This window comes from Larimichthys crocea, chromosome XXIV (assembly GCF_000972845.2).
Source record: "Larimichthys crocea isolate SSNF chromosome XXIV, L_crocea_2.0, whole genome shotgun sequence".
Taxonomy (NCBI): domain Eukaryota; kingdom Metazoa; phylum Chordata; class Actinopteri; family Sciaenidae; genus Larimichthys; species Larimichthys crocea.
Window position 1 is genome coordinate 10,821,471 of NC_040034.1, and position 14,837 is coordinate 10,836,307.

The 14,837-nt window shown below is 42.0% G+C and overlaps 1 protein-coding gene across 7 annotated transcripts in view; it reads left to right on the top strand.

The window, feature by feature from the left end:
• The first annotated feature begins 1,294 nt into the window (after positions 1–1,294).
• eml1 (EMAP like 1) overlaps positions 1,295–14,837 on the top strand; it is a 51,344-nt gene continuing 37,801 nt past the window's right edge. For 2 of the 7 annotated variants that reach the window (XM_019277112.2, XM_019277113.2), the window contains exon 1: positions 13,566–14,248. In XM_019277112.2, the coding sequence (XP_019132657.2) occupies positions 14,182–14,248 (67 nt within the window). In that variant the 5' untranslated portion in view covers positions 13,566–14,181. Of the gene's footprint in view, positions 1,464–13,565; positions 14,249–14,837 lie in introns of those variants that run through there. The other 5 variants (XM_019277117.2, XM_019277118.2, XM_019277116.2 and 2 more) reach the window with 4 other exon arrangements.

Consider the following 14,837-nt stretch of genomic DNA (forward strand, 5'->3'; position numbering starts at 1 on the left):
GCTGGGGTGCTGTGTTAAGTTTGGGGGGCAGGGAAGTCACTAACAGGACAGATAACAGAGCAAGAAACTCTCCAATGTCTCATCACCTGTGTTTTTCTCAAAATCTCCAGATAACCCCAGTCCCTGACACTAAATCCTAACCTCTCTTGACACTGGTACTGCAGGACAAGTTACCATCTGACCCCACTCAGTCACATGCTGGACCTCTCCCTCTTGATAATCCTCCTAGTCAAGTGACAAAGGGTCAGCTGAGTAGGCTGAAAAGTAATTCAGGAATGAGGGTATGGAAAGGTTGGCGCTGAGCTTAATGAAAGCTGCATAGGGTGTAAGTACGTTCTGCAGAACATTTGTGCACTCGAGTGAGCCAGTAATCTGTACGGCATTGTGAAGTGCCTGGCAAGCGTGTTTCTTTGTCTGCTGTGTTATGAAAGGACTTAAGGAGAGACGAAGCTGGCTGTGATCTTTTCTTCTTCACGGATTCTTCATCTTTATGTTTACTCTTAACATCTCGTCTCTCCACTAATGAGACAACTTTCTGTTTTTCTGCTCCCTCGCCTGTCTGTCTGCATTTAGTAAAGAATTGGCAGCAAATGTAGCTACTCAAGAAATGGCCTCTGGCTTTCTTTCTCTTTTTTACGATGAGAAATAAAACAGACCATTGAGATTAAGTTTTGCTGTCAAAATTGCAGTCTTGAGCACAGAGTCACTTGACCCTGGAAATTTCTTGGTATCCAGGCCACTTGAGGAGGAATTGGAGACAACAAAGGATTTCTCCTGATGTGAAGGAGCTGCTATTCAATGAGACACAAGCGCCCCCCACAGGAAACAACTGCTACTACTGCCCAAAATAAAAAAAATGCTAGTTTTTCTGAAGTAATGCCAGGGTTTGGCCAATCTGTCTCTTTTCTGTGTTGTCTGTTACAGGCTCAAGGGATAAGAAATTCATACTGGGACAACAACTGCGGTTCTGAAAATGTTATGGTGAATTTGTAAGGACAGGGTTCAGCATTCTTGTGGACAACAGTTTTCTTTCTTTTGTTTGACTTGGTCGTGGTCAAATTTATGTTGTAAATATATGAGAAAGTCCATGAGAGTATATCTAAGAAGGCCTGCCATATTCAAGAGAAACTGTATCCCATGGGAGGACTGTTGGTTACAAATTTAGTGTCCAATAGCATAGTGTGTGATGTTTGATTGGCATATCCACCAGCCACTGGTCAGATTGTTGAAAGAGGCAGAGAGAGTGGGGAGGACAAGGAGATACAAAGTAAAGTAAGAAAGCTAAACAGTGTGTTTGTGATAGAGAGGGTCTGGCTGCTTAGAGCCAAAAAACAGAGAGTTTGTCAAGCAAACAGAAAACAGATACTGCAGAGCAGCCTGCAGAGACTCAGCTGACAAGAGAAGACACTCTCCTGATCCTCTTCCCTCTCTAGCCATGTCTGACTGTGAGGGGCTACCTACGGGTAAGCAAAAGCACTCTTGTGACCATGCACCGGTGTTCAAGAGTAATATATGAGGCGCGTATCTCTGCATACTTGCTTGTAAATTGTTTGGATTTGTGTGTCTGTACATGTGCATTTTCTGTGTATGTTTAAGGGAGGGGGTCTTTCTTTTTGGGCCCACCCTGTTTTGGTCTAAGCCCTCCACTGGGACACCTCACCCAGCAAGTATTCAGCTGCAAAGAGGAGCGGGTTCAGTTTTGGGCCCTTATATGGAAACTTGGAGAGAAATCCCTCTGGTTTTATTAAAACAATGCAGGATGACTCTGCAGGAGTTTTAATCAGAGATATGTAGAGAGGGTGAGTGGAGCTGGGGAGGTTAGTTGTACCTCTCGTGAGTCTCTCACACTGATTGTGGACATAACAATGTTGCATGTGATCTGGCTTTTCCAGGGCTGTTGAGGACAAATGGTCTAAAGATGTGTGGTGTGTGTATGTGCAGGTGTGTGTGTGTGCGTGCGTGTGGTTAAGCATTAAGTGAAGGGTCATTTCCCACAAGTGCAGCCAAGCTAAGAGGAGCTAAAGCCTTTACCGCCCGGCTGACAGACCAACTAAAACAATCAGTTATAAATAGAAACTGTCCCCTTGTCTTGTTCTTTGCTCGCTCACTCACTCATGTTTCGTTTTTTTACTCCTTCCCTCTATCTCATCTCTCTGTGTCCTTTCTTATCCTGTTTCCTGTTCCCTTCCCTCTCTGGCTCAGTCCAAGCATGATCCCCTTAATTAAAAATGACTCAGCAGTTTGATGTTGTCAATTATAAAATCCACAGCAACTCCTGCCAAGATTGTGCTCACTGCATTATCTATCAGATGATCATATCATCATACATGCTAAAGTTTTTGCCAGGAAATAACATCAGAATCAGTAAGCTGAATCACTGATTTACTTTCTGGAAGTGAAACGCCTCAAACTCAGTGTTGCTGCCTTGTTTGTGTCCTCCTATCCTGCAGATGACACAAATTGATAAACTTACACTGCTGTTATGTTAAAACTTGAGCCTGATGTTTCCAGCGTTGAACTTTTTTCCTTATCTACATACAGGTAGAGTAAAAGTGTTGTGCACCAAAAGTGCGCAGCCTACATAGACTTACAAGATACTAGAGCAATAAACATAATTAGAGCAAAAAAACAATAATACACCATAAAACCAAAATATAAACACAGCCCTGCTCTTTAGACGTTACAACCAAAAGACAAAGGTATTTTTTTACACTGTTTGATGACAATTTCATTTATGTATATATTATTTATATATTTGTATGTATCTCTTCCATTAAACTATATCGCAAATTTTGAGCTAAATATTTAAATTCAACATGGCAAGGAACAAAACGTTCAATACAATATTGTGATATTTTTATTCTGACATTTTGTATTTATAGAAACCTTTGGATCCTAAAATTAAACATTCTGAAAAGTTGAATGATGTAAATAAAATATAACAAAATAAAATATGTATAAATAAACTATGTTAGAATATGTATTATTAGTACACTTTTCACTGTATAAATGTGAAGTGATATTGTGAAAAAGTGACAAATTTATACAGTGTATTAAATAAGTTTCAATGTATAAATAAGCATGAATGTACCGTATAAATAAAACATACCACACAATATAAATACATGAAAATTGAGGACTATGGGTTAGAGTAAAGTTATATAGTGGCAGCAGGCATGGCATTTTAGTCCTAATAGGCCTGGTGGTAAAACCTGGTGGTACGTGCAGCCACGCTCCTGTAACGACCGCCAGACGGTAACAAGAAAAACAATCTGTGAGCTGGGTGGCTGTAATCCTTGATGATGTCGTGAGACTTCCAAAGGTCCCACCAAAGGTTAAACAAAATTTTCAAACCGACAGAACAAGAAGTTTGTGTGCAAAGCTGACAATGTAATGGTGAACCCATTAAGGATGTGTGGGAATAAAGATGTTATCTGAAGGAAACAGCACGTAAAGGAAACAGCACTTATACAGCAAGTAAACTGTTTAGAAGAGTGACCTCTGGGAAGGATTCAAGTTCAGTTTCAGTAAACGCTTAACTAGCATCACAGAAGGCACTCATACCAAAAACAATATTTACACCTCTCTTAAAATATGAAATATCCTTTAAGTTATCTTAGACAAAGTTTTTCACAGCAGACATTTTGCTGGAGGAGCATAGGCGTTACTAATAACATTAACAATGGCTCTGTCCTATTTAAAAAGCAGTATTTAGGATTGAGGGAAGATATTCTTAACAATGCAATGACAATATATAGTTAGACGCTGATTATCAGATTTTACTGTTTCAGTTCCAAAGTCAGCGACAGTGCAACAATTGTCCTGCAGGTGGTAGTATTTGCACATCTTGAATGAATGTTGGTCCTGATAATGGAGTGACGGAAAAAGCACATGGTCAAAAATGATTAGGAGATGAGGTGCAAAAGTGGAGAGAAATGAGATATGACAAAAGAAGTGAAGTGAAAGGGCAGCAAGGAAGATAGGAGGTAAGGAATAAAGAGGGAGATGAGGAGGGTAAGGAGGAGGAAAGGGGTGAGGGAGTGAGGAGGAATGAGGTGGTGGCTGTCTCTATGGGGATCATTTCAGTGAAAAATGAAAAGCAGCTCTGGCTGCGGTGTGTCAGAGTTATAAGGGCATCAATGGGAACTGACAAGCCTTTATGTGGCAGAAAAACCACAATCAATCCAGGCCTACATGGAGACTTGTGCGTGTGTGTGTGTGTGTGCGAGGAGGGCATGCTTAGAGCAAGTGTGTTCAGAAATGCAGATGAGAGATGAAGAGAGCATCATGGCCCGCTGACGTCAACACCTCCATCTGTGCCCTGAATATGAGCACAATGTAGCTTTGCCAGTGTTTAAACTATTCCTCATGTGAACAAACTGGCTGAAAATGGGTCATTTGTCACGCGGGTTTGAGCACAGTCACCTGCAGTTTTGGGTTGTGTACGTGAGACATGCAGGGAGGAGTGTGATCTGCCACAACATATGCATTAGAGAACTCTGCAGCACACACCAGATTTTCCTCAGCAGAGTTTATTTTAAGCTGTATTGATTGGAGGACTGAGTTGCTCTGACTTTGGAGGGAACAGGAGAGGAGAGACCAGCAAGGGGAGGAAGAAACATTATTAGATGCAGGAACAGTAAAGAAAAAAACATATAACATGAAATGGAACTTCAGGAATTTTTAGCATAAAGCTTGGGGAGATGGTGCGTAAAAGGCGAGTGAATGATAACACTGTGTGCTGAAGGGTGTTTGCACCCATAGCCAGATGAGTTTTGCGTGTATTCACAGTAGATATCTATGGAATTGTGTACAGAAAAGAATAGAGCAGAGTTCTTGGTTGCACAGGAAATGGGGGAAGGGTCTACATGGATGTTTCAGCTGCCAAGTCAGATGTGATTAATGTTGTCGTCGCTTGAGAGAACACATAGCCCTGCTGAACGCACTCTGGGAGACACAGTTTGCGGGTGTGTATCACACAGCATAGCACTGCTGGACGTTCATGGTAGTGATGAGGTGGATTAAAATCGCCGTCTTTTAGGTATATTAATCGTTTTCACAGCAGTAGAGGGTTGACAAATTATACTCTCCCGTTGACCTGCGAGGTGCTGTCCTGCTTTTTGATACATAGCATCAGGCACCTTAGTAGATGTTCATGGGCTCCTTTCTGCTGAATTACAATCCTGTTCTACGTATGTGACCAAGTTATGCCTCATTAACATATAGATTAGATGTAGAGAATCAGGGTGGTTTATATCCCTTCTTCCCCACTTGTACTACGTCATTAGTGTAAAGGCGAGAAGGTCAGGTAGGGAGGAAGGAGGCTGGAAGAGGGTTGGCACAGAAGCGATGAAGTCTCAAGTAATACCGCACAATATGATTTGATATGATGTTAAAACTGTCATACTTTTCTGGACAATAATACAGTAGGTCCTCTTTACTGGCACATCCATGTATCTCAGTGTTTCTCCGTCTGATTTTGGCTACCTGCCTGTTCACGTCTGCTCCTGAGAAAGCTAATCCTGCTTTCTACACATATTCAATATCTATTGTATGTCCGCCTACTCCATCCTGGAAGAAGGATCAAGGATTTATTTTGGGAGTATCTCCTTATTCAAATCAAACATAGAAGGCTGGAAGGTGTTGAATGCTGTACATACTGTAAAGCCCTTTGAGGATGAACAGGGAAATGAGCTATAGAGACCAAAACTGTTTTTTGTACCAGGCTGTAAACATGTTTATTTCTGCTGGGAAGTTGGGCATTTAAACATGGGGGCTTATGGAGAGTGACTTGTTCTGTAGCCAGCCTCAAGTGGACGTTTGAGGAACTGCAGTTTTTGGTATTTCTCATTTCACAGCTACAGAGCCTGCTGCTTAGTGTATCTCAATAATTTGTGCATGACATGTGAGTGGCAGGCTATGGATCTTCTCATCTGTCTCTTAGCAAGTGTATTCCCCAAAATGTTCCTACCTAATCCCTTAAGGCACTACTGATGCTCAGGGTCAGGATTAAGAGTGACGGGAAGTAGCACCGTGTAACATACTGCACGTGCCAATGACAACTAGTGACAGTCTGTCAGGTATGAACGCTGGACAAGTTCACGTTGCTCAGTGCAACAGATGTTTCAAACAACAAATTTTGAAACTGCGAGGCATAAACACAGACGCTGACAAATGCTGACTCATTTCCTGGTTTTTGAGCAACAAAACGTAATGCACTGATTGAATTAAAGTCAGATGATACTAAGATGTTCAGTTCCAGAAACCACATATTTATAATATACAAGTTGTGGTAGGGTGCGCTATAATTCTTCAGTGCTGCTAAGACACAGCCTCAGGATTAGGAGCTATTTGCAGCCCAGAAGCAGATTCTCCTCTTTTACACTCACGTGCCTTCTCTGCCTCTCTGTCTTCACACGCCATCCATAGAGACTTAACAGGACATCTCTGTTTTTAAGCCTAACTGACCAAACAGTGACTGTAGCTGCAGCACCACATCCGGGTCTGTATTTACTGATTTATTTTAATAATGTAAGCATAAATCAGGTCCATTTTACCCATGTAATGCTGTCATTAACAACACAAACTCATCCATTAGTCAGGTAAGAATCAGAATTGTTGTTAAAATCTGTCACATTATTGCAACACAGTTAGACTTGCAAATGAAATGTGGGTTTTTTGTTGTAGATATTATAGTCTGGCAGGGAATTTCTACATGCATAATGTTATTAGAGACCATAACCAGAAGACTGCCCTGAAAACACAAGTGGGTGACCCAGTTTTTCTGAACCCTAACATCATCATTTGGCATTGCTGCTGCTTGTGTGGCAACACAACAGTGTACTGCAGTGTTTCATTGCCATTTGCTCTCATCTTGTAGCCTTGTTCCTCTGCACTGGCAGCAAAAATATGTTACACAATCTTTGCTAGTTGACTGTTTTCATTGGGTTATATAAAATATTACATTTAAGAAGTAGAACAACGGATAGCACCACATGACAAGTACTGATAAATAATAACAGTACCGAATATTTTTAGCCACACTCATATGATTAACAACTATTAAAGGTCTGCCAGATTAACAGAATTTATTGTTTCCCAAATGATGACTTTAAGGATTCTCTGACTTTTCTTGCAGTTCCACCAGCAGGTAAAATGTATCAACAACTATTTCACTAGCAAGGTCCACGATATCAACAAGAAATGAAAGATTGTGAGTGAAGCGAGAACTCTTGTGAAGTTTTGGTGGGTAATCTGCTGTAGCACCTGGATACAACAGACCTCAAGACCCTATGGGAAGTAGGAAGGATAGAAACAGAAACAGGAGAAAGAAATATGGTGGGCGGGAGGGGTGCAAAATACAAGAGCGCAAAGAGGACGAGATGAGTAGGAGGGTTTTTAAAGGAATGTTGGAAGTTGCACAGTTGAGGTGTGATCCTGCTCCTGTAACTCTGCTTAAAAGCTTCAATAGATGAAAATGTGGTGCACACATTCACATCCACCTCAGGTTGAATTGTAAAAACTTTGGTGATCCCTGGACCTTTCATCTAGCACCATCATGAGGACATGTCCGTTACCTTGGTGTATGACCAAATACCTGCAAACTAATGACATTCCCATCGTTGGTGATTAGTAAATGTTATCATGATAACACTGTAATCTATGATGTTGAACATGGTAAACATTACACCTGCTAAACATCAACAAGTTAGTGTAAATATTGTGAGCTTGTCAGCAAGCAAAAGTTGGGACTAAGAGGTCCTATAGTCATAGATTTAGACTAATGATGTACTAAGGCTGACAGATAAGAGCGTGGATGGTTTATTGGGATAAGTCACAGCTCGTGTATCATATTGTGTGTTTGAATCCAGCATCTATGTTGCTATGAGACTCTTCTCATTATTCTGCCTGACGCAGCCCCTTCTGGTTTGTTTCCCTTTTTGAAAGTAGGTCACATTTCCTCCACATAATTCATGATGACAAAAAACTTTCAACAGCTCTTCTTCATGGATTCTAGTTTATTTTACAGGGTTAAACAAAATCATTTGTTTCTCTATGACACACACAAACACATGTACACACACAGCACATAGTGGCCTGTCATGTTTCTCCTAGCTAATGTCGGATAAGACCGTGATAAATGGACCATCAACTCATCACTGACACACAGTACACAGGCTGTCTCTTTACTTTAGATTCTTGAAGCCGGTAATGTGTGATGTGTAGGGACCAGAGTTCATAATTCAGTGTTATAAAATGTGTTTTAATCTGGGCTGGACGCCTACTCTGATAAGCATGTATTAGAAATGACAGGTTATTTTCTCCAGCAGGTTGGAAATGATGAATTTTCACGCTCACGTGATTTACTCTCCCCTCTCACGTTCAATCTATCTCACGCCGTCTCTTATCTCTGCTTTCTCGCCCAGACAGTTATTAGAAAGAGTGAACCTGTCAGTCACAGGCAGCATTACATCCTCTGCTGCTCTGGCCTTTTCTTACCATCAAGGTGCATCGATAGTGCAGCTGCTGTTATGGGATGCCACCGCCATGCCTTTAAAAAATGGTCTTGGGTTAATCCAAACAATACTTCTTATCATCAGTTAATACCTATCACTATTTATTATTATGTTTCACTACACCTCATCATTCCGTATCGTATGGTTTCATCTTGTTTAGTTCTTCACGTTATGCCAACTTAAGTTTGTTGTTATTCTTTGTGGTTAATAAACATCATAAAACTTGAAACATAAAACAACGTGGACTTTCTTTGGACAGTAACACGTCACAGTAGGAGCCAACTCAGCCGTTTGGTGGCCTGTTTTCTGGATAGTTGCATTATTACAACCCCACACATCTTTTACTTTGATTTTACTTATTCTGAAACTTTCATCCCTTTTAATTATTCTTTTTATATTTTATTAACCTATTCTGGTTGTATTAAAGGACTTAAACATAAGATTTTATATCTATCCTTTCCCCTGTGCCCGTGCCCCCCGCAGTGCTCATCAGCAGTGCTGTGTTTTTATCCAAACCTAACATTTGCTAATTAGCATTAAACACAACTAACCCTAAGTTACACTGGTGGGATTGTCATTAGTTTAGCAGGTATTTCAAACTCCAAATTTGGACTTAATGAAAATGTGAATTTCTCCAATTTTCTCCTGTCAAACTGTCATGACATTTATCTCAAAACTACAAATGTCAACCTGCTGGTGGCAGTCTTTGCAGTCTTTGCTTGCACTGTATGTCGGCACAACGACCATGCTGTTAAAGTCATGAACTTCATGTGCATGTTTATTATCAGGGAAATGAATGAATAACAGTGCTGGCATGGTGAGGATATTCTGCCAACTCTTTCTTGTTGGCTCATGTTGAGTGACCTTTGTTACCCGCTGCTGCATTTACATTTTAGAGTTCACACATTCACCTCTCCTTTTTCACATCACTTGTGCCAATGTCATGTTTGACTCAGGCTACACTTGATGTTTTTTATTTTTTTATTTCAGTGTATTCATTTTTGATATCTAATTTTCATGTCTCCATGTAAAACCTCTGTAAACCTGGCATGATTCCCAGTGTCATTAGTGCACTGCAATGTTTAACCAGTTGGAGCAAACCTTCACAGAACTGTCAAAAAACATTTTCATAAAGATTTGTGTGCAGTCTTTTGCTGTCCAGCTTGACTGATTGTAAAACCGCCTCCACAGGCTTTGTTTGAAATTCAGTGTTTATATGAATCATTAAGACTTCAGGTTGGATTAATTCATGGTGTAAACGACAAAACAGTCCAACAACCAGGGCACAGATGGTGGCTGGATCACACAGAGGATTGACCTTGTTTTCTCCTCAGATCTGGATTTGATTGTGTATAATCCTGGCCCACTGACAGACTGACTGATCATCTGTGAATAAAATGAATGTCAGCAGATTCTTTTCTTTCTCCATGTCTCTCCCTGGAAGAAAAAGAAGAAGAACCGGCTCAGTTTGAATGTGACCTTTAAGTGTCTCCTGAGAAGCAAAACTGTAAAAACAGTGTCAGCAGGACAGGTGAGGTGAGAAAGCCTTGCTGAAATAGGCTTAACCCAAACCTGTATAAGATATGCTCTGACCACGCAGGTTGTACAAAAACTTCTTACTGTTTAAAGTCTGTTTTAATATCTGTCTGATTTCTATTTAACACGTTTTAACTCTTCATTTCCCCTCGAGTCACTTTAAATTTACAATAAGACCATGTTGTAAAATACAATACCTTTTGTGTAAAATATATACCTTTTGGTATCTTCATTTTAAATAGATTTCTTTTAAAAAAGAAAAGGAACCAGTGGCAAAGTTTAAAAGGTTATTCCTGCAATGACTGATTTTGTTTGTACAGAAAAAGACACAACACTGACATGTCATCATCTTTTAAATCAAGACAGCAAACATGTTATTTACATATCCAGTCGCTATCCCCTGGCAAATGTGAATCTAATATTTACCCTTCTTTTAGTGCTGTTTATCTCCACTGTCTTCACTCACAAGATGGTGGCTGTGTTTGTCCGTGGTTTGCCGTTGAGCAGGTAGTCAGCAGCATGTTTTTGGAGCTTGTTCTCTGAAAACAGCGGCCTGCTGCGCCTGAAAATAAAGCTGTGAGAGTGATGAGTGAAGAAACAGTGAAGCTGAACAGCTGAAACAATGAGCTGAAACTTGCTATAAATCTGAGAGGAGCTGCAGATGCAGGTGATGATTCTCTGAAGGTTCATTACTACGAGCTACACTTTGTCATACTATTATTATACAAAATATTGATTATAGCTGCTTTAAAGGAAATAGTAAACATAATGTTAGTACATTTAATTAAATTACAAAGTAATTCATTGATGAATAAATATCTTTAGAACACAGATTGCGTGTTGTAGGCTGTGCACATACAGCAGTAGAAGTGAGATAGCGTGCACAGCACTATCCTGTTTTTATTGTAGGTGTGGTTGTGTGTGTGCACCCTTTGGATTCACTGACGGGGGTGGGGGGGCAATAGGGAGGTGTGGAGAGAGGAGGGGTGGTGGTGGAGCAGCAGTGTTTCCACCACCTGCCACCCTCTGGGTTGAAGGTGGGGTTTAGGGATTTTGGAGGGAATATACTACAGATTTTAATGACCGCTTCTCACGTGAGAGACAGACACACACACACACACACAAAAACCGGACCTGCCCTTAATCTAGATCAAATCTGCCCCAGAATGAGATTTGCAATAATCTGAACCCCTTCAGACCAAAACAGCAGCGTGACTCACAGCCCTCAGAACAAAAACACAGAGGATCTTTACAGTGTGCGTTGCTTGCTTGCTTGCTTCTGCAGATGAGCTGCATGAAATACCTTTCTGTTAGCAAATCAAAACATTCAATGTTTTGACCTTTGGGTGGTTAAACACATTTGAAATGTGACTGCAGATTTATTATCTATGCATTTTTCTAGCTGGAGATAAGAACATCAACTGTAATGTGGCGTAAAAGGTCAACACTCAATCTTACTTTCTCCGTGTTTTCAAATGTAATATCCTTGTGATTTGACAAAACAATTACCGCAGTGTGAAAATGTAACACGGGCCTACAAAGAGCGCCTTGTTTTCTCACATAATCCCGGGCTGCTGCTAAACTCGGTGAATCTATCGGTGGTTTTTTTAGTTATTGTGTAATAAATGAGGCAGAGTGCAGCGTTGAGTGGTGCAGCTCTGAGGTCAACAGCATAGAGGCCTTGAACCATAAACTGATCAAGCGTTATATGGTGCTTCACTGCGTCTTCTTTCATCCTCATGTTAAAGGTCAGGGCGAGCCGGGCCACTACATTATTCCAGGCATTATGAGGGATACCTGCACAGACAGATTATATCACACTTGCTGGGCTACTATAAAAAAAAACACTGAGAGAAACAGATGAATTCTTTCATGGTCTTCCCTCTTTAGAGCGTCCCTGCCTTTGTGTCATTTTTGTCGGCTCCGTCTCTTGTGATCTCGCAAGAAAGGGGGGGGGGGGAATGTTACAGACATGAATATAGGCCACAGACTCTCTCTTCCTTACGCTTGTTATTTTTCCCTGCAAGCTTGAATTATAAATAATGCAAAGACCCCCTACCCTCCTCCCTCGCATGCACACACAAAACCCCCAGTTTGAATTAAGAAGCATTCAGTTTTTTTTGGGGAGGTATCCCCCTTTTTTTCCCTCCTCACTAAACTCCCACCAGGCTCACTTTTTAATTTGGTCCTCCTCTCTGTACCCCACACCCTCCTCAAGCACTCCGTCTTTCTGTTTCTTCTCCATCCCCTCCCCCTCTATCCCATTTATTTCTCTCTTTCCTCAATCCCCCTAGTCTCCCTTTCATTTTTCTCCCCCTCTCGTCCTTGTTTTAAGGATCCCTCGGTCTCCGTGCAGTCTGCAGCGTGGCAGATAAGACGCACACAGAAGGGCAGGATGATAATCATGTTTAGTCAAAGCAGAGATCCCCTGGCAATGTCTGAATGTTCGTCTGCAGGAAAGATGTGACGTTTGGTTTGTTATGGTGCGTCCCCATGTGACTCCATACCGCTACATACAGTGTGTGTGGTTATATGTCTGTGTGTGTGTACAGTCTGTGAAGAGCAGTCTAATAATGTAGTAACTGATATAAATTGACTCAAAGTGTAACCACCACTGATTTATTTTTTATCTCTGCTACACCAAACCTCCGCTCCTTTTCTTCTCTCTTCCTCTTGTCCTCGCATCGCCTTTCGTTCCCTCTCCTCCTGCCTACTTTTCTCTCCTCCTTTCTCCTCTTTTATCCTTTCCTCTCCTCTTCTCTCGTCTGTCCTCCTTGTCTTTTTGTCTCTCTTCTTCTCTCCTTTCTTCTGCTCTGTTCTCCTACCCTTCCTTTCTTCTCTCCTCTTCTATCCTACCTTGTCCTCATAACTCCTTTCCTCTCCCACTCCTTTCACCTCATCTCTTTTCTGCTCTTCCACTTTTATCCTTTCCTCTCCCTCTTCCGCCCTCCTCTCTTTTTTGTCCTTCTTCTCTTCTTTTATCTGCCTCTTGTCCTCCTATCCTACCTTGTCATCACATCTTTTCTCCTCTCCACTTTTCTCCTTTCCTCTCCTACCCTCCTTTCCTTTTTTGTAACCTTTCTCCTCTTCTCTCCTACCTTGTATCTCCTCTCCTTCCCTCTCCTTGTGTCTCCTTTTCGCATCTCTCCTTTCCTCTGCCCTCCTTTCATGTCTTGTCTTTTATCCTTTGCTCTCCTACCCTATCCAGTATTTCCCTCTCCTCTTCTCTCCTCTGCTCTGTTCTCCTACCCAACCTTATCCCCTTCTTCCCTCCTTTTGTATCCTTTCTCCTCATCTTTCCTCCCCTCTGTGTCCTCTCATGTCCACCTCTTTCCTCTTCTCCTCTTCACTTCTCTCTCCTTATTTCATCTCCTACCCTACCCTGTCTTCTCCTCTCCTCTCCTCTGGCAGAGGAGGAGGAGGAGGATCTATCCAACAGGCCCAGCCCCCTGCGCTCTGACTCGTCCACAGTGTGTGACAGGGGAAGGCTGGGCTGTCCCGAGCTTTATCTAAACACACTCACACTCACACACACACACACACACACACACACAGTGACACACACATAAACACACAGTGACTGCCTTTGCCAGAGCTTGCCTGCGCTCTCAGCTCAAGCCCTCTTAAAGCTGTTTTTCTGCTGGAGATCAGCGAGAGCTAACGACACACAGCTGCCTCTGCAGAAGGACAAGAGGAGAAGAGAGGGAGGAGGAGGAGAAGAAGAGGAGCAGGAGGGAGGAGAGGACGAGCTCAAGGGGGAAAACAAAACCACCACCAGCCTCTTAACTTCTGTCTCTCTGTGGCCGGTGCAGTCATTCTTCAGCAGGGAGTGTTTTCTGCTATAGTTCAGGACTTTTTGTTTTAGTTTTTTTTATTTTTATAGAGGGGAGTGGAAAAGAAGAGAGGTTGGAGTTCACATGACATAATCGGAGTGAATGGGTTGCCATGGTGACTCACCCAGGGAGCCTGACCCGTGCAGAGTGAATGGAGGGAGCGCCTTGGACGCCAAGTGAACGATAAACTAACAGAGGGGAGTCACCAGAGACAGAGAGAGAGAGAGAGAGGAGAAGAGAGAGGAGGAGGAGGAGGATAACAGAGGGAGCAGAGAGGAGCGGAGCAGAGGTTGAGAATGGAGGACGGGTTTTCCAGCTACAGCAGCTTGTATGACACCTCATCACTGCTACAGTTCTGCAACGGTAAAACTAACTAATCCTCTCCTCACCCTTCCTTCCTCCCTTGTCTTCCCTCAGCTTACATGTTGTTTCTCTGGACTTGACATGTCACCAGCTGACTGGCTAAACTTGACACCAAGTAGAGGTGTGTGTGTGAATGTGTGTGTGTGTGTGTGTTTTGCAGAGATGTGCTATTTTAGCCTGCATAGGGCTTCCTCAGCTCAGACTTAATGTTCTTGTAAATGACAAAACATTCATACTGGCTTTGGTGAATATTTAAAGAATGGCAACGGGGAAGTTTCTCGAATCAAGGCCGGAAAAATGACAACAGTGTGTGTGAGCCAGCAGTCATCAAGAGAGCTAATAAACAAAGAAGGAGGGAGGATGAGGAACAGACCTTTTAGCTCACAGCAGCTGCCTTGATTACTCTGGTTCTGCTTGATGTGATGAGGGGTATGTTATGAATATATTTCTCCCCCCGTCGGCTGATCGGTTTGCTGAATGAGACAGAACAGAAATGACAGAACAGGACTCTTATTGCTCATGTTGTCTGCTGCGCTAATGTAATTCATTTTGCTGGCAGAGGGAGAAACCATACTCCAGGCTGCTAATA